The sequence below is a fragment of the Dryas octopetala genome, chromosome 4 (assembly GCF_963921425.1).
Source record: "Dryas octopetala chromosome 4, drDryOcto1.1, whole genome shotgun sequence".
Classification (NCBI taxonomy): Eukaryota; Viridiplantae; Streptophyta; class Magnoliopsida; order Rosales; family Rosaceae; genus Dryas; species Dryas octopetala.
In genome coordinates this window covers 17569585-17593474 of record NC_141369.1, presented here as the reverse complement: position 1 = coordinate 17593474, position 23890 = coordinate 17569585, and the positions used below count along the sequence as shown (strand labels likewise).

The 23890-nt window shown below is 36.4% G+C and overlaps 4 protein-coding genes across 11 annotated transcripts; all 4 read right to left on the bottom strand.

Moving 5' to 3' along the window:
• Positions 1-865: 865 nt before the first annotated feature.
• Positions 866-3473, bottom strand: LSM1B (Small nuclear ribonucleoprotein family protein). The gene is made up of 5 exons (XM_086240486.1): positions 2895-3473; positions 2572-2640; positions 2369-2484; positions 2216-2278; positions 866-1157 (listed from the first exon to the last, which is right to left on the bottom strand). The coding sequence occupies exons 1-5, from the start codon at positions 2953-2955 to the stop codon at positions 1080-1082; spliced, it is 387 nt and encodes a 128-aa protein (XP_086096612.1). The 5' UTR covers positions 2956-3473; the 3' UTR covers positions 866-1079.
• A 4054-nt stretch (positions 3474-7527) lies between these two features.
• On the bottom strand, positions 7528-12405 carry LOC147287520 (protein DEEPER ROOTING 1). The gene is made up of 7 exons (XM_086241987.1): positions 12319-12405; positions 11557-11709; positions 9931-10003; positions 8449-8975; positions 8010-8190; positions 7860-7924; positions 7528-7769 (listed from the first exon to the last, which is right to left on the bottom strand). The coding sequence occupies exons 3-6, from the start codon at positions 9989-9991 to the stop codon at positions 7905-7907; spliced, it is 789 nt and encodes a 262-aa protein (XP_086098113.1). The 5' UTR covers positions 9992-10003; positions 11557-11709; positions 12319-12405; the 3' UTR covers positions 7528-7769; positions 7860-7904.
• A 3343-nt stretch (positions 12406-15748) lies between these two features.
• Positions 15749-18304, bottom strand: LOC147287519 (Nucleoside diphosphate kinase family protein). Of its 5 annotated transcripts, none has more exons than XM_086242064.1 (6): positions 18174-18304; positions 17692-17793; positions 17333-17551; positions 16508-16615; positions 16259-16368; positions 15749-16031 (listed from the first exon to the last, which is right to left on the bottom strand). In XM_086242064.1, exons 2-6 carry the CDS (start codon positions 17766-17768, stop codon positions 16000-16002), a joined length of 546 nt encoding a protein of 181 aa, XP_086098190.1. In that variant the 5' UTR covers positions 17769-17793; positions 18174-18304; the 3' UTR covers positions 15749-15999. The 5 variants fall into 5 exon arrangements, with proteins under 5 accessions (XP_086098190.1, XP_086098195.1, XP_086098191.1 ...); XM_086242069.1 differs by having other exon boundaries at positions 16259-16362; XM_086242065.1 differs by having other exon boundaries at positions 18170-18245.
• Positions 18305-18420: 116 nt separating this feature from the next.
• On the bottom strand, positions 18421-23661 carry LOC147287518 (uncharacterized). Of its 4 annotated transcripts, none has more exons than XM_086240220.1 (13): positions 23132-23660; positions 22613-22759; positions 22302-22514; positions 22140-22226; positions 21876-21992; positions 21319-21588; positions 20909-21065; positions 20721-20798; positions 20150-20250; positions 19824-19994; positions 19597-19671; positions 19377-19484; positions 18421-18867 (listed from the first exon to the last, which is right to left on the bottom strand). In XM_086240220.1, the coding sequence occupies exons 1-13, from the start codon at positions 23513-23515 to the stop codon at positions 18535-18537; spliced, it is 2241 nt and encodes a 746-aa protein (XP_086096346.1). In that variant the 5' UTR covers positions 23516-23660; the 3' UTR covers positions 18421-18534. The 4 variants fall into 4 exon arrangements, 3 of the variants coding, with proteins under 3 accessions (XP_086096346.1, XP_086096344.1, XP_086096347.1); XM_086240218.1 differs by having other exon boundaries at positions 22140-22229; positions 23132-23659; XR_015121761.1 differs by having other exon boundaries at positions 18730-18867; positions 19198-19484; positions 22140-22229; positions 23132-23658.
• Positions 23662-23890: the final 229 nt, after the last annotated feature.

The following is a 23890-nucleotide window of genomic DNA, read 5'->3' as shown; positions in this document are numbered from 1 at the left end:
TACTCACTCTAGGGTTGACACCTCTCCCATCCACCTCATTTGGTAGAAGAGGTGTTAATGCCAATCCTTCCTTCTTCTGGTAAAACTTAGAAGAAGCACCAACGACGTCGTCTCTTAAAAGTAGAAAATATGCCAACAACTATGCCTCTTTGAACTCAATAAATATGAATTCAACAAAAGTCTTTCACTTAAAAGGGTTTTCTCGGTGGTCTTGGCACTGCACCACATGCCTAAACTCATTTGACCCTTAAATCTTTGAAAGGGTACATTTCTCTCTAGTAGGGTGTATCTTCCCACTCTTGAATGGTAATTTGCTAGAGGTTTCCACCATTTAACCATGATATTTCAGTCGAATGTTGAGGCATTTGAGAACAATTTCCTCCTCATGAGTAGCATCTTTAAAAGGTTTTGATAAAAAGGAGCAATTTTGAAGATCTATAACTAATATATGTGGTGTTGTGTTTGTATGGAAGAAGATCTCCACTCAAAGACCTATATAAAAGTCCACCACTTAAAAAACCATATAAAAGTACATATAAGTCTGTCTTAGCCTTGTCAGCAGGAGAAGAATGACCTTCATGATGATTCTTGTGACATGTATTCAAAGAATATGCAAGTCGATGGTGTAAGCTTGGATTTAGTAAGGTCCAAGAACATTAGAAACATGTCAAGCTAAATAGCTAATGACAAATTACTCAAATTAGTACTGCGCTTGCTTTGTTGTGTCAAATTAGTATTTTATTGGAATCCACTAGATTCTTTGATGTTCTTTATTGCGTCAAAAGACTTAAAAACAAACTCTTAACTTCAAACCCAAAAAAGAAGGAAAAAGAAAGGTTCTTTGAACTTCTGAATCCACACCAAATTTGTCAAACTTCTAAAGCAAAGGGATACTTCTATTCATTCAGACAAATATTACACAAAGAAATTTGAACAATTGTTCATTAAAATTATAATTTCCAAAGATTTCAAACCCTACCATCTAAGAACACCATAGGTAGGAGAGAGAGAAAAGCAGCCGCTATAATATTTGCGGATGGACAAGTGAATAACTCTCCATTAAACTTATAAAAACTCATTTAATCCAGGTCAAGGAACTCCATTCTTTTTCTCATGGTACCTTTAAGATCAGAAGCTTCTCTTTCTGCTTTCTGTGCCTGCACAAATACAAGGCAAATCATAAGTACAGGATACCAATAAAAAAAAGTAAAGCAAAGAACATCCAAATACAACAAACAGAGCAGAGCCAAATATCACAAAAACATTCGCAAAACATAAAAATGGCAGACATTCAATACATAACATCTTGAGTTAATTGAACCAACAATTGCTCACGTGGGAACCAATATTCACCAACTTTGGTAACAAGAGAGTGAGGGTTGGTGGTGTTGGCAAGGTGTGAGGTGCTACAACCGCTAAGAAGGGTCACCTCTCTCTTTGCCTGGGCTTCAAGACATATTCTACCTTTCGGTATGGCTTTCACCAAAATGACTTACCAAGTTTACTCAAATTCACAGTACTTAACCCCAAACCATTTTCTGTTGACCAAATGATTCCAATACATAAAAAACCCAGAACATAAGGAAAACATTTTTCTGAAGATCCTTTCAACTGTAAGGATTAAACCTTAACAATATCTAGAATTTCACCAAATGCAGAAACTCTTCAGAAAAAATCATTGGGCTAATCATTACCATGGCCTTTGATAAAAAAAACAAAAATCATTACCACGGCCTTACTCTAGCAAGGTTAGAGATTCCTCTCATACTTTTTATTCTGCAAATGTGTATTGACTTCTCTTATGCATACTTAATAAACAGACAACGAGTAGCACTACTGTCCCGCCAGACATTTGTATGCTTACAATATGAACATATAATGCAGAGTTAAACCCACTGGCACAAGCATCCTGTAAAATTAGAGGCAACTTCCTACGTTGTAATGAACCTATGATTCAAAACTGCATCATTCACTATTAATTTCAATTGTAGATTTTATTCTCATAATCTTCTAAATATTTATGCTCAAACCAATGCAGCTTTCCAACTTCATAAACATACCTTAACACTAGATTAACAAACTCAATGAAAAACAACTCAGTATATTGACCAAATTGAAGTCCAAACCAGAGTTTTATATCATGAAGGTAAAAGGGAAGAAAGTGAGGTAGTTCATATCATCGCGCCATTAAGAATATGAGGCTGGTAATATTTACCCTTTTGATTTCTGCCGGCAAAACACGAGTCATGTGTGGTGGAAGTTCCTCCCTCTCCGAATCCTAAAACATTATATGTAAATCTTAACATATTCAAGGATGTGTATTTTGAATATTTTTTGAGATGCCAAACTAACGAATAACCTATCGTACCAGCTCGCCAATTAGAACAACATTCTCCCCACGGATTACATAAAGACCCAAAGGCATGTCACAATAAAGATCACCAACAATGACTCTTTCACATGCACCTTCAAGAACAGCATTGGCTGCAAATGAGAAAATAATTATTTCAGTCATTCAGTAAAAGTATATGATATGTTACCCCATAACAATAGAGGAGATAATGTTGGTACCAAATTGATCAAAAGATCGAAGTATCCCTAAAAGCTTTCGACCATCTCGGAGCAGCACAAGAAGTTTCTCTGCAGCATGAATTATAACATAAGACCACTACCCTGAGCTATAAACCAATCTATATTTAGAAAACAAATAGGAGAAAAAATATATATTCAATTGCTAACCTATAAACAACATAGGATTCACTGGAAACAAGAGCTTTGAAATAAAATTGAATCAACAATCAATCTTGCAACTAAAAAGAATATCATAAATTCTCGCAACTAATAAAATTCATAACCCAAGAGAAAGTAGAATCATCATGAGAGAGAGAGCATACTGTCAAGATAGCTGGCAAGAGAAGTAGAAAGATAGACATCTTCGGGGCCTGCCCAAGACATTGATGCTTCTTCTTAGCTCGAAAAACTCAAACTTTTTCGGTTTCTCAAAAATCACCGAAAAATTCACCAAAGTCCAAACCAATAATGGCATTGGCAGCTCAGGGTTCGCTCTGATGTCTCGCCAAAACCCTTCAATTCCCACCAAAATAACAATACCGAAACCAAGAACCTATCTTTAGACAAAGTATACAAAAGATCCTAACTTGAACGAAGTAAGCAACAAAATCCCAACTTTCCCAGATCCAAAAACCCTAGAATCTGAGCAGAAACAGAGAATTCGATGCTTCTCTTCCGGATGGACGGGACCGGATGGAGTTTTGATTAACAGACTCAGATCCAATCGCTCCGGAAGAGTTCGAGGAGGGGATTTGGCCGAGAAAACGAGAGAGCATCCGAGGGAAAAGTGAATTTTATTTTGTTTGGTTGAGAATTGTAATTCTAGGGTTTGGAGAGTGACATGGTGGAATGGAAGTTGAGCAAAGATGTAGAACAAGTGTGTTAGAGTTGTTCTATTGGTTTTATTGGTTTTTGTCTACTATTTGATATTTTGATTCATGATTGGGAATCAATCATATTTCATATATCCAATCTATGCAGTAAATGTTAAATTAGGGTCCATTAACATACAGGTATTAGTACCTAAATTTATTAACCAAAACCACCCAAAGCCCCTTTCTTTCTTTGCGGGCCAACTATCACAATTCTATTATTCCTTTGCGGACACCATCCACTGGATAACAAAAATTAAAAATACATGCCGTGTCCTCACCAGCTGCAACATGCCAAAACACTAATAAACTGAAACTGCAAGTCAGCAACTCCAATAAACCGCAGTTTCAACTCTAATAAATTGCAGTTTCTGCAGTTTCAGTTCACTTACAGTTCCAGAAACTGCAGTTTCAGTTCACTTGCAGTTTCAGAAACTGCAGAAAGTTCACTTGTAATTCTAGAAACTGCAGTTTCAGTTCACTGTAAACTGCATAAACTGCAGTTTTTTATGCAGTTTCAGTTCACTTGCAGTTTCAGAAACTGCAGAAAGTTCACTTGTAATTCAAGAAACATCAGTTTCAGTTCACTGTAAACTGCATAAACTACAGTTTTTTATGCAGTTTCAGTTCACTTGCAGTTTCAGAAACTGCAGTTCTAGAAACTGCAGAAAAATGCAAAAAACTGCTATTTGACTTAAAATGGCATAAATGCATAAAGAGAGAAGATGAACGTGAAGAGAGAAGAAAGAGAAAGACAAAAAGGAAATAAAATGGCAATTGACCAGATTTCAAGATAAGCCAGCTAGCTGCAACTTACCTTATTATTAAAAAAAACTAATTGGTGCACTAGAGAGTAAAAACAATAAGTAAAAGGTACCTTAGAGTAATTAATTCGTTAAATTATTGGGCCTAGCCAAGTGGTAATAAGTCTACTAAGGGAGTGTATGAAAAATAAAAAATGTTACGATTAAGATGGATCGTTTGTACCAAACTATATAAATATGGACTTTTTCGTAAAATAATCCACTTACATAAACTTATTAGAAAACAAAACCAATTTTCAAAAAATTTAAGAAACTGTTTTTTTTTTGTTGCAAACTTGCGAATGAAATCAATATTCGAGTCAAGATGTGGGTAGAAATCTCAATAAACTATTGTGTGTGATTGTAACACCACGTCACGTCGTGTTACTAATTTACTTAGATTATAATACGTATACGATTTAAGAGTATTTATTAGAATTTAGAGTTTTAGAAATTAATTATTGTACACTTAGATTATAATAAATATTTTTAAATTATACACGTATTATAATATAAGTAAATTGGTAACACTACAACATCAAGACATATAGTGTTGCGATCACATACAATAATTTTTCTAAAATCTCATATTTCTATTTGAACCCAAGTCGTAATTATGGTATGATCTTCATATAATTTTTAAAATCTATAATATTATTAAGAGGAGACTAAGAAAGTTATTGTCATTCAACTTATAATAAATAAAATGTGAACTATACCTCATTTAGATTAAAATAAGGGAGGCCAATTGGCACTTTAACTTGTTTTAATTATTTCATTTTTATTATACCATTTCAATTGTCAAAATTACCCCCAATTGTTTTTTACCTTTTAAAACATATAAACTACATCAAAAAATTTGTTAAATAAACAATAGAGATTCTAAGAGACTAAATAATTGTACTCCGAATTCTTCCTCATGAAATTTGAACTCTAAAAGAGAAAAACCAAGTCAATCAGCTAAGATTAAGATAAAAAGCAAGCTAATAGAAGTCTAACAAGAAAACCATTGCATCTGTTTTGACTTTTGCTTGAAGACGTTCAATACATAAGCTAAGAGAAGCACTAGAAACATCTGCCCATTTTTCCCAAAAACATCCAATGCCCCGACCTCCAAACCCCTCTCCTTCATGCCACTATTGCTTTGAACCCTCTGATATTCATTCTTAATTAACTCCTAAGAATCATGGTTAATTGGCTATGAAGCCTCACCTTACTATTCATCACCTTAAACTACTTATTTTCTCTATAAATTGTTACACTATTTCAAATTTTGGTCTCCCGATAGTCTGTTTAAATCTCATCCATTAGACTAATTTAAATGCTAAAATTAAAATTAAAATCTCATTACTTAGTCCCAAGAGAGAATTTATGTTGACTAAAAAGCAAGGGTAATTTTGACAATCCAAATAATAAAATGAGATATAAAAAAATATAAAAATAAATAGGAGTGTAGAATAACTTTTGAGAGTGCTAATATAATAATATTGCCTTCCTAAAATAATCTTGATAATTGATCATAAAACTAAGATACTCCGGTTTACCCCCATTTGCTCAATATTGTGGGGGTTATGGTTCTCTAATTTGGAAGAGAGAGAGAGAGAAAGAGAGAGAGTCATCGGTTGGTGATGGTGGTGGGGCTGGTCGACGGGGTTGGCGGGAGGGAAGGTAGGGTGGTGGGGTGGGATGGGTAGTATGATGTCTTTTTAGTATTTCTTTGAGGGCAAAATAGACATTTTGGATTGAAAATGAGGGTTGCTATTTGCACACTCCAAAATTTCTTTTTGCACACCCCAAAATTTTAATTTGTGAAATGAAAAAAACACCTAAAACAAAATTACCCAAAACCCCATCTCCTCTATCTCTCCTTCCCTCTCTCTACCATCTCTCCCCGTCACAGCCCAACACAGCCCCGACCACCCCAGCCCCGCTCCAGCCCAGCCCACCCCAGCCCTGCCTCTTCTCACCCCAACCCAGCCCTGACCACCCCAGCCTCGCCCCTTCTGCTTGCAGCACCACTGCGCGCAGCGCCTTCTAGCCACCGTCGAAGCTCTCTCTCCCGGCATGCTCACCCGGCGTGCCCTTCTCTCTCTCTCTCTCTCTCTCTCTCTCCGAGTAGCTGGTTCAGCGAGTACTTGCCGAACGGGTCCTTGATGTTCGGTGGGTACCTGCCGAACAACACTCACATCGTTCGACGGATGACTGCCGAACGAGTGTGACATTTTCGGCAGACCAGTGTCGAGCGGATGCGCAGCTGCGCGCTGGAGGAGAAAGAGAGGAGGTGGTGCTGCGGGGGAGGAGAGAGAGAGAGAAGGGTGGTGCGGGAGGGAAGAAGGTGGTCGGGTGAGGGGCTGGGTGGGTGGGTCGGGGCTGGGTTGGGGTGGGCTGGGGAAGAGAGAGAGGGAGGGGGAGGGGGAGGGGGAGGGAGAGAGGTGGTCCGGTGAGGAGAGAAGGGGTGTGTTTTTTTTTTTTTTTTTTCTGAGTTGATGGGGTGTGTTGGATAAAATGGGGATATTATGGTAATTGGGAGGGGTGTGTGTATGAGAAAATTTAATTATGGAAAGGGTGTGAGGGTGTGAAATGAGAAAAAGTAGGAAAATAGTGTGCAAAAAGAAATTTTGGGGTGTGCAAATAGCAGCACTCTTGAAAATTGGATGGAGGCATAGTGAGCATTTGGGAATACATTTAGAAGCACCCAATGGACATGTGTTAGCTAGGGTCAAGGTAGTGGGCCTTTTTTTTTTGGGTGAGAGGTGGTGGGATTTCAGCATTAGTCTTGTGAGCTTCCTTAGCCCTTTTTCTATCTGATTACATGCCTTCAGGGATGCCTCTTGAACAAGTACTGCACTCAATGAACATGTACTGCCATAATGCTAGTACATGGCATATGATCATAAGGTGCATTCCTAGCTCAAGTATATTCAACATCTCACTGATGCCAATTTTAACCAGATTAATTAATAAATCTCCCATGGACAAAGTATAGGAAACAATGCAATCTATGGTCATATATATATTGGATCTCTAATTAATCATATTGAAACCGAAACATGGGACTAGGTAAGAGAACCAACAACTCAGCACAGCATGCTTGTTTAATAAAGAACAATAATGTCTTCATAAGTTCATGTCAATCTAATATTTATTCACCTCAAAATATATTACAAAGAGAGTAATTCATCAGAAAAAAAAAAAACAGAGAAATGTGTAGTAAAATAGGATGAAAAATGTAGATATTGTCTGGCTTAATTTGCCAGCACAGACTACAAAAACCCCTTAGATATATCATAACATGCATTGCACTGTTTTCACAGATGCAACCATGAAAAAAAAAAACGGGAACCACCGTTTAACAAAACAGACAAAATGTTGTCTCAATCATAGATTTTTTGATCATCTGATGATCAGAAGCCCCCCAGGATGAACTGCTTATTCATGATTAATTTGTTGCATCTCTGAAATTTCTCTGACTTTGCAATTTCAAGTATTTGAGTTCACAATTGTGAGGCATAAACTTCTGAAGCTGCAAAATTGTTTAGCATATATTAAGTTGGATATTTAGTGAACTGCTTGGCAGTCTCATTTCAATGAAGCTCAAAAAGGGTTCTCTTACCTTGTAATAATTAATAAGAATGCCAATAAAGATAGAGCTGCATACTCAAATTTCTAGGACTATATCTGCAATTAAAAAACAGGTCCATCAGTTTCATATTTTGTGCATATTAATCATGTCATACTATGAAAACTCAGATAATGCACTTACATTCAGAATCTGTCTTGACCCATTTACACCCATCATTAATTTTCTTTTTGGTATGATCATCTTCATTATTGTTTCCCTTCTTTGTTGGAAACTGTCTGTCCTCCAGGTACTTCTTCATGGATGATGCTCGAGAAGAACCTTGTGGATTGATGATCTTCTTGTTAAGCATTACCCTCAAAAGCTGTAGTAAAGGCAACACCATGCATATTATAATCACAAAAACGGATGATCAATTAAGATGGTAATGGAAGAATGCTGGCCACATTATGTGGCACGTGATGTGTTTATTGATGGTCAACTAATATGATCAAGAAATATGATGTGTGTAGCATTACTAGTCATGCCTCATTTGATGCCTACATGTGCATGTTGAATGTCCATGTAAGTTTGCACATAATTTTTGTGAGCATAGTGATCATATATAGCTAGAGTGTCAAACCTTCTCCATTCTTGACTCTTGAAGTGTATCTCTCAAACTTGGTGCTGGTGCAAATCCACCTCTACAAACAAACATCTTCTTGAGAAGAAAAGAAATCGATTTCTTCCCAATCGCCTTCTTGTTATTATCTGCACAAATGTCTTTGCATCTACCGAGGATGACACTAATGGTCTTTTCAATGTCTTCATCTTTGTGATCCTGATCCGAATCGGAGCAAAGTGTGTTGCTGGTTCTCCGATCAACCTCCAAGCTTGATGGGCAATTTAGAAATCTGTCCAATGGAAGATCTGCAATTTCCTTTTCAATGTTTGGTTTTCGCGTTAAGAGTTTGGTTAACTCTTTATGTAATTTTCCAACTTCTTCAGGAGTGAAATCTTCTAGTATTTCTTCAGATGAAGATGGATCTTCCTGAATATTTTGGCTGCTTTCAGTATTTTCTTTCAAATCTTTGTTTCCAAAAGTTCCAATTGCTAGTAATCCATGGGGCCAGTCACTGAATTCTTCACGAGGCTCTTGTTTTGCATGATCTACACAATATATACATAATTAGAAAACATAAATGAGATTTAGAATGAGTCAAGATTTTAAAAATGAAATACTGACACATTACCTAGTGAATAAAACTTGGTGAGCTAGCACTCAATCAAATAATAATTGTGTATTAATATGGTTAACTGGTTAACAATAAATAAACATCATCTGTATGGGCCATATTGAAAATAACTAGTGCAGCCTTTTCTAAGTGTTTCTTTAAAGACAGTAGATCTTCTTTCTCAGCAAAATGCTTCTTTTATGATCCCTACATGCACATGATGCACTGTCTCTTTTTTTTTTTTTTTTTTTGCTGGCTCACTTTCCCATTCCTTTATATGAAAATGTAGGTGAAACTTCTAACTGTAAAAAATATGCAAAACTATGGGATCCGATCCTGGAATACTGGCTATAAAACTTTTACTGAGGTAAAGAATATGGAATTTTATATGCAACTCCGGAAAACACAAAATGATAATAGAAAAGAAACAGATAGAGTTGCTACACAGATGAAAGTCACAAAATCTACAATCCTAATACTTGTATCATAATAGACATTGCATATACTATACTGTAGAATGTAGATCCAGATCTTTGTAGTTTGTACAACTTGTACATCTTTATACTGTCATATTCATTGACAACTCTATGTGTGTTATGAATCTTAATCAATTTGTCCACGGTGTGCAAGCAACGTGAGAAGATCACCCATGCCGGACGCGTCGGCGACTTTTGCTAGCACAACTCTTTAATTAAGATCCTAATTGGACCCACATTAACTTAATTAAATTTCCACTTCACAACTTTGAGGAATAACCATTAACATGCATATATAGCTTCTCGAGAACTCAAGTCTACTTATATAGGAAGCAAATCACATCATTTAGATTAAAGCACAAAGCATGGAACATAAAAGTAACATAGAAATTAACTGAAAAGAACTATGCTTACTAGTAGTTGAAACTGTATTTGGTTTCTTGTTCCCCTGCTTCCCATTAAGCTTATTTTGCATCCAACTAAAAAGCTGCAATCAGACAAATCAGAACCATCACTAACGAACCTCTCTGACACACACAAATTAACACATGTAATGTAACAGAAACAAATGGAGACTCACCTTCATTTTCTGAGATACAAATGGAGACGGACAGACACACACACACACACACACACTGTTTGACAGAAAGGTGGTGGAGGTATTGGTTGATTGGAGGGTGGAGGAAGTGGTTTGTTTGCAAAGGTGAGGTGTTCAAGAGCAGATCTTAAAAGCCAATGAGAATTGAGCTTTGGGAGTATAAAACTAAAATGGGGTTTTGTTGAATTTCATGACCAAGCTGATCTGAGAGGGTCAGAGAGGATGCCTTAAGCTTTCTATTGGTTCAAGTTCCTAAACACAAGCTTTTTTCACACTGCCACTGGTCTACAGTCTACTCTCCAATTCCCACTCTTTATATCTCTGTATCTAGCCTATCTTTCTCACTCCCTCTACCCTTTTTCTTTTATATATATATATAACTCATACACACCCATACCCCACTAGCTAAGAAAACATTCTGTTTCATTTTTTATAAATTTTATTCACTCATATAATTTAATCCGTACGCATAATTAATCACACATGGGTCATCTGATTTTGCGGACACACTTCTGGAACATCTGATGTACATAATAGCCTTTGTGTCACCAATTTTATCCACACCAAATTTGGGAATCAATCTCTATACATTTTCTGTGGTACATATTGCAGGTTATAAGATACATTGTTGCAAGAGAGCTAATTCCAAGTACAGCTTGTGATTTAATATCTACTTGTATAGTACTTAGTCCCTTTTAATATTAATTACATGGTTTTCACCACCTATTCCACAAGCTTCTTCTAGCCGGAATACATGCACATTAGACACCACTTTTCGTACTACAATGCTACAATTTCGCATTTAGCTAAGCCATTGCAGCATGCTTTGTGTGATGGTTTCCACAAAAAGTTACTTGCTTCTAACAGTGCTTTTGGTATTAATGCTTAGGACATTTGTCACAGATGTCAGATGGACATATATTCCTCCAAAATGGGCATCTTGTTAACATAATGCAGTGTTGAGTCCTATAGCAGCAAACTATTTTGCTAAGTTTTGGCACTGAATTTGTTTGTCCAATGCACAAGCTTCCAAAAAAAAATGCACAAGCTTCCAACAATGAGCTGAATGGAAACATAAGTAATCCTCTCAAATCTCAATAGTAAAAGAAACTTTAATTGGCTAGAGATAACAGCAAACATTAGCTCGTGTCTTGGGTTAGCCTAAGTGGTGAGGGAGGGTGGAAAAATGTCAAAATGGGTTAAAATGAGGATAAGTTAATGGTTCGATCCCTTTCAATGTAGCAAAAAAGGAAACCATTGCTCGAAAATTTATGATAATAAATTGAAATATTTATGGCGGATGTGGACAAATAGTTTAAGCTGTAGGAATTTGGAGGGATGGGGAGCATGCAGCTTTTAGCAATATATAAGTTGGCATAAAAGTCAAGGGGGGGTATGGAGTCATGCACAACAAGCCATCCATCTTCTGAGTGAAGCAATACCTCATGTTCAGATGCCAATGTCCCTCACTGACCGGACTGGCTGGCTCATAATCCACCTGCCCGCATTTGTAGGGCACACAGAATTCCCACAATACCAGGCTTCAATCTCATGGACTCTTTTGCCAAAATGAGCATCTCGTGGACCCTATTTTCCTAAGGACCAAAGAGAAATGCCAGTTAGTCTGCAGTGGTTGTTTCTGTTTTAATTTTCCATTTAAATAAAACACAAGCACCACCAAATTTCTATTAGCATCAAGAGGAATAAGTATTGGTAGATTCAGCAGCAACAACAATGTCAAGAACAATTCAAAGAAAAAAGCACTGTCTAGTAAATACTATATTACTAATTACTTGTCATATACTCATATATTTATAAGGCAAAGGAAGAATTATAGTATAGTACTACACATGCTGAGTCCAATTGATCAAGTTATTAGAAAGATTTGGTCTATTCCCAAGAAATACTTCAACTATATTTTTTTTTATGACCACCGTCACAAGATATATCCAGGAAACACATGATTAAGATGAAGAATTCTGTTGAAAAAAATCTCATAGAAACATGAGCAGAACAAATTGTCTCTGCAACAATAGAAACAGCTAAAAAATTGTTGAGCTACATATCCCTATTGCGAAGGGACACCTAGACAGAGGCATGTTAATAGATTTGAATGAAACATAATTATCATTTGTGAAGTCTACACAATGAAATTGAATAATAAATCTGCATCACATGAAACTGTATGAGAAAAGAAACATTACCCACAAAATAGCTTTTTCCTTGAGTAATCCCTCTTTTTGTTTAAGAAAAAAAAAAAAAAAGGAAAGAGATGAATGATATGGGTTTTGTTTTGTTTTATTTTATTTTATTATCAAATCCTTATGAAAAATAATGGATTTAATATGTCATTTGTAAATAAATTATATAACTGAACTGGCCAACTGGTAGAGATGGGGAGAGAGTATTCAATTCAATGGAGGCTTCCACATTATCTTAGAGTGGACCACCACAGAAGAAGTGGGTTTGGTCATAGCAGTTGGCCACGTGTCACGACAAAGTGACATCCATCATCTACTGTCGGACGAACACGTGTACCAAAGATGGCTTGTTGACTTTTTCCAAACTACTATGATTCACAGCATTCCTCGACTTCCCAAAAAGGCCAAAAACTTTTCGCTTTCTCGACAAAAAAAAATCTTATATGCATCGTACAACGCAAACGTATATGACAGATGTGAAATATTTAACAATTTTGAGAAGTGTCATTTAATCTAAGAGCTCTTAGAGAAGAGTTCATTATATATGCATAATGCATCATAATTAGTTCATTATAATAGTCTCCCAATTATGCCAACCCTTTATAAATCATTATATAAGACTATAATTTGTAAAATAAGATAACATACTTCATATTTTCATAATTGAAAGAATTTAAGATAAGAATCACACCTCCCTAAATAAAAAATAACAGCAACTATCTCTTTGATTATCTTATAGTTTTTTTATGGCCACTTTGATTATCTTATAGTTAACTATGCTTGATTATACCTAAGTGCCACTTTTCTTATTCAGATGCATCTTTCAAGAATCAAAAGTCAAAACCCATCTTGGATATCTTTCCGAAACATGATTGGATTATAGTATTATAAACAGTATCTTAGGCAAACCATGAGAATTAAAATGAGCATAAACACAGTTTACTTGGTTGAGCGTTGTGTTCTGTCACTCTCGCATTGCAGGATGCCACATATAATAAGGCATTTGCCCCAAATTTAAAGCAAGTTTAGCTAAAATAAACCCTTTGATTGGTGGAAACAACTCTCACATGGACAAAAAAAATTAAACAAAACCAACATGTGGGAATGTGCTGCAGCCTCCAATATGTGATCACCAATTTTTGCATTGATTAATTAATACTCGCATGTTGAACTACTAAATGTGCTATGTGTAGGATGTTCCTTGGTTTATTTGATTGATACACGCTTAACACAGCTGAACAACATCTTAATTCATAGTTTATGGTCACAGCCTGTATTCAAAGAACTTTAATATATATGAAGAGGAAATTACATATTTAGTCCAGTTATTTTATACCTAGTTCAATTTTGGTCCACAATCTTTTTTAAGTTCTGTTTTGGTCCACTAATTGTTTCACTTGTTCAATAAAGGTCCAGATTTGTTTTCTTAAATTTGGCCTGCTTTTTATCCTATCAAATCTCACCCAAATTCAGCAAATATATACTTGTTTTAAAGCTATGCATTTCTTCTTTACAACCATATAAAGATCATTCAAATTGGAGTTCTAAAACTCAAGATAATTGACCCTAAAGTAGGGTACCCAAAACTGCCAATTTTTCAAATTTCACCAAATCTCAATTCTCTTAGATTATAATACTCCAAATTTGTTTTTATGACTAAGAAATGTTGAAATATAACTTATACTTCAATTATAATTGAAGAAAACACAACCCAAAAGATTTAAAGTCACAAATCTGGACCTTTATTGAACAAATGAAACAATTAGTGGACCAAAACAGAACTTAAAAAAGATCGTGGACCAAAATTGAACTAGGTATAAAATAAGTGGACCAAATATGTAATTTCCTCATATATGAATGCAAATCCTAATTAATTCAAATTTTTATGGATGTTAAAATACTCGTTTTATGTCTTATCTTTTACAGATAATTATACGTATTCAAGGTTTACTTAAAAGTTTATAACAAAAAAGTGCGAGTCATATGCATCGTCAAGATTTACTTAAGTTCATTCAAGATTTACTTAAAAATTCATATGATATTGCAAGTGAAAATATCCAATATGCATCGTCATTGCTCTTGTCACCCTGAATCTGATGCCTAAAAAGTTGCCCAGAAACCAAAATGTCCTCGAGATGCAGGCAAGGGGAAATGCAAAGAACTCAAAAGAATCACTCCCACCAAGATATATTCAACTTTTAACGAAAAAGAAAAGAAAGCCATGTGGCTATTGCATCTACTAGATGTCTAGGGTTTAGAATCCTTAGCTTAATGAAGCAACCCCTAGACTAAACTTTCCAATTCTGGAATGTTGTACACTTTGTCCAACATACACTAAAAGCTTGTATGATGTGGAAACCTCTAGACTCGATCCAGAAGGGTTGTGGTGCGGCTACTGGAGCCATCATTGTTTGACTAGCTCTTCTTTCATTGGATCTTCAATTAGTTTTATATAAAGTTAAGCAAGTGTTTCATCTTGCAAGAAGGTCCCTAAAGACCTCAGAAATCAAGAATGCAATATCCTAGTGACATGAGAGTAATAAATTATGGCCTATGTCTCTCCAAAACACAGAGAAACCCCCCATTTTTGGCCTCTAATTAGGACCTTGTTGGTATGGTCTAGCTGTAGTTTCAATTTAATTAGTAGGGTTTGTGATAATGCTGGCAAAGACAGACCAATATTAGCATGGTTTTCCACCAAACAAAGTAAAACAAGTTTCAAGGCCAGCAAGTATCATACTAGCATGCATGTTCATATTTATGCAGTAGACCAGCTCACGCTGAATGCAAAAGTCATATTCCAAATGTATTTAAGCAGTCTGCAAATGAAATGTTCCAGTATCATACCATTTTTTTTAAGTTTTAACACATTCTCTTGCTCTAGGCTCTATGCTCTATGCTCTGTGGGAAAGTGGAAGAAAGGACAAGGTATCCCATAGAAGAATCAAACAATTGTTTCTATGTAACCTTAAGATTGCCTGTTGATAAGAGATTCAATCCCCTAATTCATTTCTAGTTGTTAAAAAGTTAAAAAGATTTTTAATCCTCTAATTTCATTTTATTAGTACTGCTTGCTAATACTCTTAACCTTGATGAACCTTTTTCAGTTATACTTCACAAGCCAGAAAGGATATCATTCAAATTGCATTTCCAAACAACTACATGGTGGCAGATTCAAGGTATTACTCACTGCCTCACTGGGCTACAAACTCTTGAATCATGTGAAATACAGCATTCAAGATTCTCAGAATCGATTATATAACCTTCTGATATACCCTTATTCTCCAACTAGTTGGCTTATATCACAAGAATCTATTAGTTTAAAGGAACAAAACCACTTCTTGCTCATGCATAGAACCTCCCACCACTAATATATGTAGTGAACAGTTCTAAAAAAAAAAAAATTTGCAAGCACCTTGGGTTTCAAAGTCACTGAAGCAAATGGAACTAGTAAACAACTAGCATTTGTTGTTGCTCTCTACTATGCAGGTTAATGATCACATGCTAAACAGTTTGACATATTATGTTGTCAAAGAGAATTTTACAAGATAGCATTTGACAACAGACAACCTAACTGTCACAGCGGAATTGGTACAACAATTTTCCTTTAGAGACATGCTGTGGAGCAGTGGAGTGTAAAGAGGCTTCTTGAAGACATAAAGTTCTGCATTGAGTTTTCACCAGCTACAATTCGTCATGTTCCATAACTACTCTGCCTGTCAAAAGAAATAAGCAGCATGCACTTATATGACACCTGAGGTTAATAATAAACAAGAGAATCTTTTCTTTCTTTGCTCAGAACTCATTTAAGCATTTCATTTAACATATTGAAACAAACATTTTCGAGTCTGTACTTGAGATGTTAGACCATTATCTTCTGTGGAAAATGATTTGTAGGCATGCTCAAATCCAAAACTAACATCAAAACAGAGAAGGATGTTACCTGAAGAATTCTCTTTAAAGAAAAATGAGATCTCTCGTTGCGCTGATTGAGAAGAGTCTGACCCATGAACACAATTTTTTTCAAAATCCAGCCCACACATTGCCCTGATGCTGGAAAAGAAAAAGAACTAATCAGGAGGAAATCCAGCGAGGCAATAGAATAGCAGGTGCAGTTGTGGTAAAAAAAATATATATATTTGAAAGAAAGATTCTACGAGTACAAAGAGGATTAAACAAGAACATAAAAGACCTGTGAGGATGAGTAATCTTTGCTACACTCGCATCAGTTGGGCCAATTAAAGCACGCCAATCCGCAACAGCATTTTCCTTCTCCAAAATCATTATCAATACTGGTCCACTGATACAAGTACTAAAGTAGTGAGTGGGAGGGTGGGGGGGAGGGGGGGGGGGGAGAGAGAGAGAGAGAGAGAGAGAGAGTAAGTAGTCCCAATACAATGAAATAACTCAATATGCATCATGAATCGAAGTTCATTCAAGCATCAATCAGATGAGAGCTACAAAGAAATCCAGGTGGGAAGGCCCCTTTCATAATATTTCAATCTTCTGATTCCAAGGAAATATTTGCTAGAACAGCAATACATTGTATAGCAAAAGCTCTAAAATAAGAGGGGTAGGCCTCATGATAAAGATCATTCATGAATCGTAGCTGAAAACTTGGGGAGAAGCTCAACACTCCAAATAACTAGCTGTGATGAGCTTCAGATAATTGTCGTAAAACTATAAATAGCTCATGTGTTAGATGAATTTGGAATGCCATCAGTTAAACACTAAGTGGAGAAGATGCCTACTTTCGATCAGCTGTGAACTAATGACGAACTGAAGAAGATACATATCTATGCTTATGTGCAGGTTTAGCAGTTCTGCCACTTTCAGTGGCATGTGTTTGTCCATGGGCACACATGCATGTATGTGTGTATGGCATAGCTGCCAGCATAATAAGATATATATTGACATGTAAAGTTTATATTATACATTAAGAAAAAATATCAAAGATGTTTCAGTCCAGAAGTTTGTGAAGGCAATTAATAATCAATTCCATGAGTTCAATGGGTACCTTGTCATGTACTTGACTAGGCTAGAGAAGAAGCTCTTCGAAGAATGCTCGGCGTAGAAGCTCATTGCGGCGTCCTCATCAAGTTGAATGGCCATTTCCTTGAGGATTCTAAAACCAGAATCCAAGATAGCATTCTTTATTTTGCCAGTGCAGTTGCCATACACCCCATCTGGCTTTATTATACCCAATGTTGTCTCCTTCACTGTAATTCCATCAGACCTATAAACCAAGTTTGAAACTTTCAGATCCAAACTTAGACAAAGCTCAAGTCAAAATTATAAAAAGTTCCAATTACTATTAAATTTAGCAGAAAAGTGTTTTCAAAATACAAGAAAATATTAAACGCTAGCTTTAGTTACCTGGAAGGGCTTAGCACAGAGACCACGAGAACGATGAAGAGAAGCTTCCGGGGAAACGGAACTGTGGGAAGCATCATGTGAAGGAAACCAAGAGTAGAATCGCTGTAATTGTAATCAAATTACAAAATTAACCATTAAAAACCGCACAGTGAACTAAAACAGAATCATGTAATTGACTGTTTGGTTGCCATGAAAACGAAGGAAAAGAAGAAAGAACGGAAAATAGCATAATTGAATATACGCGATTGCTTTTGTGACAGAAGCTGCACTGAACTCAGCCAATTAATGGAATTTCTAAAAGTTCTGACTCAGTAAAGTGATTTTCTTTTCCTTCTGTTTTAAAGTTTTGTTTTTTTAATCTTTAAGAGAGAGAGAGAGGGATAAAGCGATTGCACTTTCTCGGTAACCAAACAGAGATTCACCATTGAATAAAAGGATGGGCGGGAAAGGAAAAAATGATGGACAGAGCCAGAAGTACCTACTTTCGAACACGCTGAAGTGCTGAACTGAATCGCGTGTTTTGAGGAACGCAAGATCGCAACTGAAAAAAGTTAACCTTTTTTCTTTCGGGACAGACAGGCGTGTAAGTTGGGCTTCAATTGCCCAAACCAACTAAAAATTTGAGCTGTGTAATAATTTTTTGTTAGACATAATATTGAGTTAAATTTGGGATTAGAAAAAATAATAATAATAAGTGTGATTCAGATTAAAATAAAAATCCTCACTGAATGATAATGAAACACCATTTTATATATATTTCAAATACAACACGTTATACACAAACTTACAAACACATAAGATTCTTGTACATTACTGTTCAGTTACTTTAATAGGATCACTGCATTATTGAAATAGTTCATAACAACAATTCAGGCACTCAATACAAGAAATCGCAGCGCAGAGTTGTGTGAGAACAATTGCGCACTGGTTATTCATGTATGAACAAGACTTGATGAAACACATGCAACAAAAGCGATCAAGTAGTCGGCTACAGCAGTTGGCAGCAGCCTTGACTAGGACTTCTGCAGGATCAGTTGGCTTTTCTTCTTCGCCTACCGGAGCTTTATTCTGAAGCGTTGCAGTCAAGTTCCCAAAGCCAACACCCAGGCTTCCGAGGAATATGACCTTCTGGCTATTTGACTCCGTCTTCTTCAGCTGGCTAAATTTGTTGAAGACCTACTTGGAACAATGACATTACTTTCTTTTGTTGCTAGGCAGTAAGAGATTACTTAGATATGCATGAGTAGCATGTAAATGTTTCATGTTGAAGAATGTTTTGGCAAACACTATTTGAGAGACCAGTGATTCGAAATGTGAGAGTCACTGATAATAAACTCAAGAGCATCATTCAGGATTTTGGTTACTAATTTTGAGAACAGTAAAGAACGAATGATGAATTCAAGATTCTCAAGTTTTTGGGAGGGTGGAGGATTTAGATTTAGATTTAGATAAACTATACTTTTTTTGGGCCCGGAGATAAAAGTTACTTGAATAACTTCAAGTTACCTAAGAATGATAACATGTAATCTGCACATCTTCCCGGCCTAAGAAAGATGACACAAGCCATTCTCCGCAGATCACTAACAATGAACTCAGGGGAACACTTCAATGGACCTAGAAAATAATTACAAGGTAGGAGTAGCTAGTTAACATTTAAAAACATGGGCAGAGCCGCAAATGCATACCTCTTTTATCAGAACTGATTCTGGTGCTTTCTTCCCCTTTTCAGTTTGCACTAGTATCATGCAAGTGTACTCAGATGGAACCCCAGTTTGTTTACTCATTTTAGAAACCTACAATAGAAGCAGGTTGGACAATTGTAATTGATGTAAATGAATACATAAATCAGGATTTCAGCAAGAAAATAAGAATTTCAATCTACAGCAAACTCCATAAGAAACAAACCTTCTCTTCCAGCTCTTTACTTCCCGATAACCATGCATGAGCTGTAAGCATGTCAATGTGCCTTCTTGCAAGCAGCTGTTCAGAAAAACAGGCAAGTTTATTACTACCAATAGTACGTGCAGGGAAGGAAGTAGGGCAGCAGATATGAAACTACATAGCATAAAATTTTCAATTTAGACTACTTTAAATCACATTAATTCATATGATCTAATTTACAAGATCAGTACCCGATCAAGTGGAAAATCCTTAGATCTTTGCACTTTCAAGTCTATGACAAAATTGCTCATATCAGCCAAGGTACCACTAACTTTAATGGAGTCAGGAAAGCTTCCCTCATATCTGCCTGATATTATCAATGGACTTCCAGATGAAAGGTCTGAGATATGAGATGGATACAGCTGCAAGGAGGAACAAGAAGTAACAATGTATTACTATGGAGTTAAGAGAAATTGGAATAGACAAAGTCCACCAAGTAAAATAGACTCTAATATCATTAATCCTCAAAAGACAAACATGGAAGACAAATTTCAACCAAGTCCCGAGACTAGCATACCTCAAGTGAATCGAGATGTTCAAAGGTGTCCACGGTTATATTGGCAAGAATCACTGATGATGCACATGTGAATAACCTTTGCATTCTATAGTCAATTGATTCTGAAAAATCAAATTAAATCATATAATAAGAGATCCCTATTTTAACAGTAACCAACAAATTTGCAGATTGAAAATAAATTCTTTAGCATTTAGTTTGCCTTTCTTAGACTACAAACTTTGTCACAGATATTTTGTTAATAACCTCGTTTGAGGTTGAGTGAGGTTTATTACAATACAATTGCAAGTCTATCACTAGGACAATGGAAGAGAATATATACAGAACAATGTCTCAAATAATAATTACAAGAAGAATATATTAACATATATATATATATATGCAGAGAGAGAGAGAGAGGGAGAGGGAGGGAGATTTTTGCGCTGCTCCTAACTAAAACTATATGATTTTTTACCATCACACAAGATTAGAATCATTACTAGCAAAAGCAAGATTACATAATTTTGTATAGATGGCATATTATCTTGGTGAATGATGATGTTTTTGCTGTAAAAGAAAGGGAAAAGAAACTGACCTGCATCATAAGCAGCATCATAATAACCCCTTCCAATTTGTGCTAGCATTTGCAGGAAGTAATGATTACAATATAAACCTGGCAAGATATTTCAGAAGCATTTAATTTACAAATTTAAAGAAAAATAGTGATAAGATTTATCAAGATGACTAGAGTTATCTAAACAACTAAAGGAACAAAATCCTTACCTATGCCAAAAGTAGATATGCGAGGACAAAATGAACCCCCACTTGTAAGATAACCTTTCATCATATTGCAAATCTCACTTTCATCTTCAACAGCCCCATCAGTAATGAGGAAAATGAAAGGAATGGAACCATTGGTTTTGGCCAACAACTTCATAGCCTAAAGTAAACCAGATCACAGGATACAAAGTCAGATTCTCTTTGCAGAGTATGATGTTGTTGAATATTAGACATGTAAAATCCAACAGTTAAACACAGATGAAAAATCATTAATCAATATAATTAACAAAGCTCTCTGATTTTCATATATAAACAATTAAAATATAAAGTGTTAACTTGATGACACAGGAATCATTTGAATACAATTGATTGGTCAGTGGTCACTAGGAAGATGTGTTGAACACATATCATACCTGTTTTAGGGGAAGCAAGATATTTGTACCACCATTTGCAATAAGATTAGCGCTAACCCAGTTCTTCGCTTTTAGCAGTGCTTCATCTGTTGCCAGCTCCAATGATGATGAGAATAAGCGAACCTCTCCATTAAAAGCTATTATGTTGAAAGTATCATCTGGGTTGAGATTAGAGAGTGATGCCAATAGTGCTTTCTTTGCATTCTCAAGAGGGTCTCCCATCATGCTTCCACTTATATCAACAATAAATATAACTTCCCTTTTGAAAACCTATCATATTTACTAACATTAAGTTAAAATAATCACTACACATTAAGAGAAACTGTAAGAGAATAAAAAAAAAGGTTTGGGGATCTGGACACGACATTTAGCAAAATGGAGCTGGCAAATTCACCACCTTTTAGGAGTGGCAATGGAAAAACAGCCTGAATGAAACATGATCTAAAGATGCATTCCATGGATTCACTCCTTCCCTTCCCCCCGCCCTCCCTGTGACCTTTGTTAGGATTATCTCCTTTTTTTAATAATGAATAGATAGCATATTAGTGCTAACAAACCTTCCTAGTCTGGCTATTTCCGGGGATTAGATAGAAGCAAAACATCTCCCTATCATCAACATCGCGAAGAGTTGGAGTTTGCAAGAACAAACCACCAAGTAAGGCGCTTGTATGAACCTGTAAATACAGTCACCAATCAAGATAAATTACAAACGTATCATGACTGCTTTATGACCATCAGTTGCCCAAAAAGCTTTTCAAAACTGATGCATATTATGAGATCCATTCATAACACAAGCAATAATTCACACGTCAAAGTCGTACAGTGTATGAAAAACTGAAGTCTGCACTCGACCATGATGATACCTCTGCTTCATATGAAAAACTCAATTTACCACTTTGGCGCCTTACCTCCTGTAAAATCATAAATCAATAACAGTTCACATGTATTTAGGGACTAAATGGAACTTACAAATAATGATTTACCTTAAGAGGATGGCTGGTACTTTGGCATAAAACTTCTGCGTCAATACCCGTATTCACATTCAACGAAATCTTTTCTCTTTTGGAAATTTTCTTCGCAACAGGATTGACATATGCTGGAAAACTAAAAGGTACAGTGAGGCAAAACTGGCCAGCATGATATAACAATTTCTGAGACCATCTGATTTTAAGTGAAAGGAAGGATCCCCCATCAACCTGAAATGTATATATAGTGTAGAACATATTAAAAAAAGTTAAAAAGTTACACTATAGAAAAAAATTGAAATGAGTACTAGTTGCAACTAGGTACTAACCCGTGGGACTTTTAAGGTGTATATCTGGCGTTTCAGAAAGTACCCATCTTTGGCCACTTTCTCCATGTCTGTTGTGCCTTCTGTTGTTATCAGCTGACTACGATATGAACTTCCGGTAACCTCAACCTCAACACCTAGAAGTGAACCCTGTTAGCCACATCATGTTTTTCTTGAGAATAAAAACTATCGCTTCAAACCCTTAACGCAAAAGCAAGTTCACAAGCATCTTAATTCTTATATAGAATGAGATAACCAAGCCATCTAATAAATGACCATTAGAATACACATAAATATGTACCATATCTTACAGCAAAAATTCCAATTCCATTCAGCCTTCAATTAACTTAATCTAGATTAATTATTAACATTAACACCAAACCATACACTTTTTTCTTTAACATTCTTCACCAATTCTTATCACACAAATTTCTTTTCCTTTTTTTTTTATGGATCAAACAAAATACACAATTTCCAATTACTATATGTTCCAACTCACAACATAGTCAAAATTATAGCTACCTTCTCGCCCATCGGCACCGCCACGCGGCAGTCGCAGCTCCTTCCCGCGGAAACACAATGCACGCGCCACCGACCGCTCACCGTAACGAACGCAGTATCCAAATAGCTCTCGATCTCCATAGCTATCCCGTGCATATGTAAAGGTATCAAAGCCGGCGGTTCGCACCGGCCGTGCACGTACGGCTGGTAGCTCGGAATGTCCGGATTGTCCACGATTCCCGGGTCGGGCACCACCGCGTACACCGTCGGTGCCTCCGGTAAGTACTCCTCCGACGACGAGGACCTCGACATCGCCGTCGGAGCCGGAACCGACTCTTTACCGTACATAATCCGCTTCGAGAGCCCGAGGCCGTACTCGACGCAGCTGGAGAACTCAGCGGCCATGTTGACGGAGAAAGATTTTCCGGCGACGGTGATGACCGTACAGGTCAGGTTCTAGAGAGAGAGAGAGAGAGAGAGTGAGTGAGTGAGTGAGCTGTGAGAAATGCGAAGGGGAATTTTAATGACTGCGGTTTTTGCTTTTTGATGATGGGCAGTTAGAACTTAGAAGAGAGTGAAGGCGAAGGGAGACGACAGTGGTGTGGAGGGAAAATTAAGTTTTTATTAATGTGAATTTAATTAATATTATTCCTCAATCGCCAATGCGTGGTGAACACGTGGATGTATAGTGGTGAGAATCTTCCAGTGCAGAAATTTTCACTGCAAACGAATCACTAGACGACAAGTAATGTACCTTTAGAATTAAATACACTGCGCGGT

Coding starts and splice junctions, on each gene's coding strand:
- LOC147287518 (XM_086240218.1), bottom strand. CDS start 23,515: ATGGCCGCTGAGTTCTCCAGCTGCGTCGAGTACGGCCTCGGGCTCTCG. Junction 19,672..19,823: donor AGGATTTTCCACTTGATCGG/GTACTGATCTTG, acceptor TTTTCTGAACAG/CTGCTTGCAAGAAGGCACAT. Junction 19,485..19,596: donor GTAAAGAGCTGGAAGAGAAG/GTTTGTTTCTTA, acceptor CTTCTATTGTAG/GTTTCTAAAATGAGTAAACA.
- LOC147287519 (XM_086242064.1), bottom strand. CDS start 17,768: ATGATGCTTCCCACAGTTCCGTTTCCCCGGAAGCTTCTCTTCATCGTT. Junction 16,616..17,332: donor CTAGTCAAGTACATGACAAG/GTACCCATTGAA, acceptor TACTTGTATCAG/TGGACCAGTATTGATAATGA. Junction 16,032..16,258: donor CTTTAAAGAGAATTCTTCAG/GTAACATCCTTC, acceptor TTCTTTTGACAG/GCAGAGTAGTTATGGAACAT.
- LSM1B (XM_086240486.1), bottom strand. CDS start 2,955: ATGTCTTGGGCAGGCCCCGAAGATGTCTATCTTTCTACTTCTCTTGCC. Junction 2,641..2,894: donor TCTTGCCAGCTATCTTGACA/GTATGCTCTCTC, acceptor TTCATGCTGCAG/AGAAACTTCTTGTGCTGCTC. Junction 2,485..2,571: donor TCGATCTTTTGATCAATTTG/GTACCAACATTA, acceptor TCTCATTTGCAG/CCAATGCTGTTCTTGAAGGT.
- LOC147287520 (XM_086241987.1), bottom strand. CDS start 9,991: ATGCAAAATAAGCTTAATGGGAAGCAGGGGAACAAGAAACCAAATACA. Junction 8,191..8,448: donor AAGAGTCAAGAATGGAGAAG/GTTTGACACTCT, acceptor CCTTTACTACAG/CTTTTGAGGGTAATGCTTAA. Junction 7,925..8,009: donor GGTCAAGACAGATTCTGAAT/GTAAGTGCATTA, acceptor TTTTAATTGCAG/ATATAGTCCTAGAAATTTGA.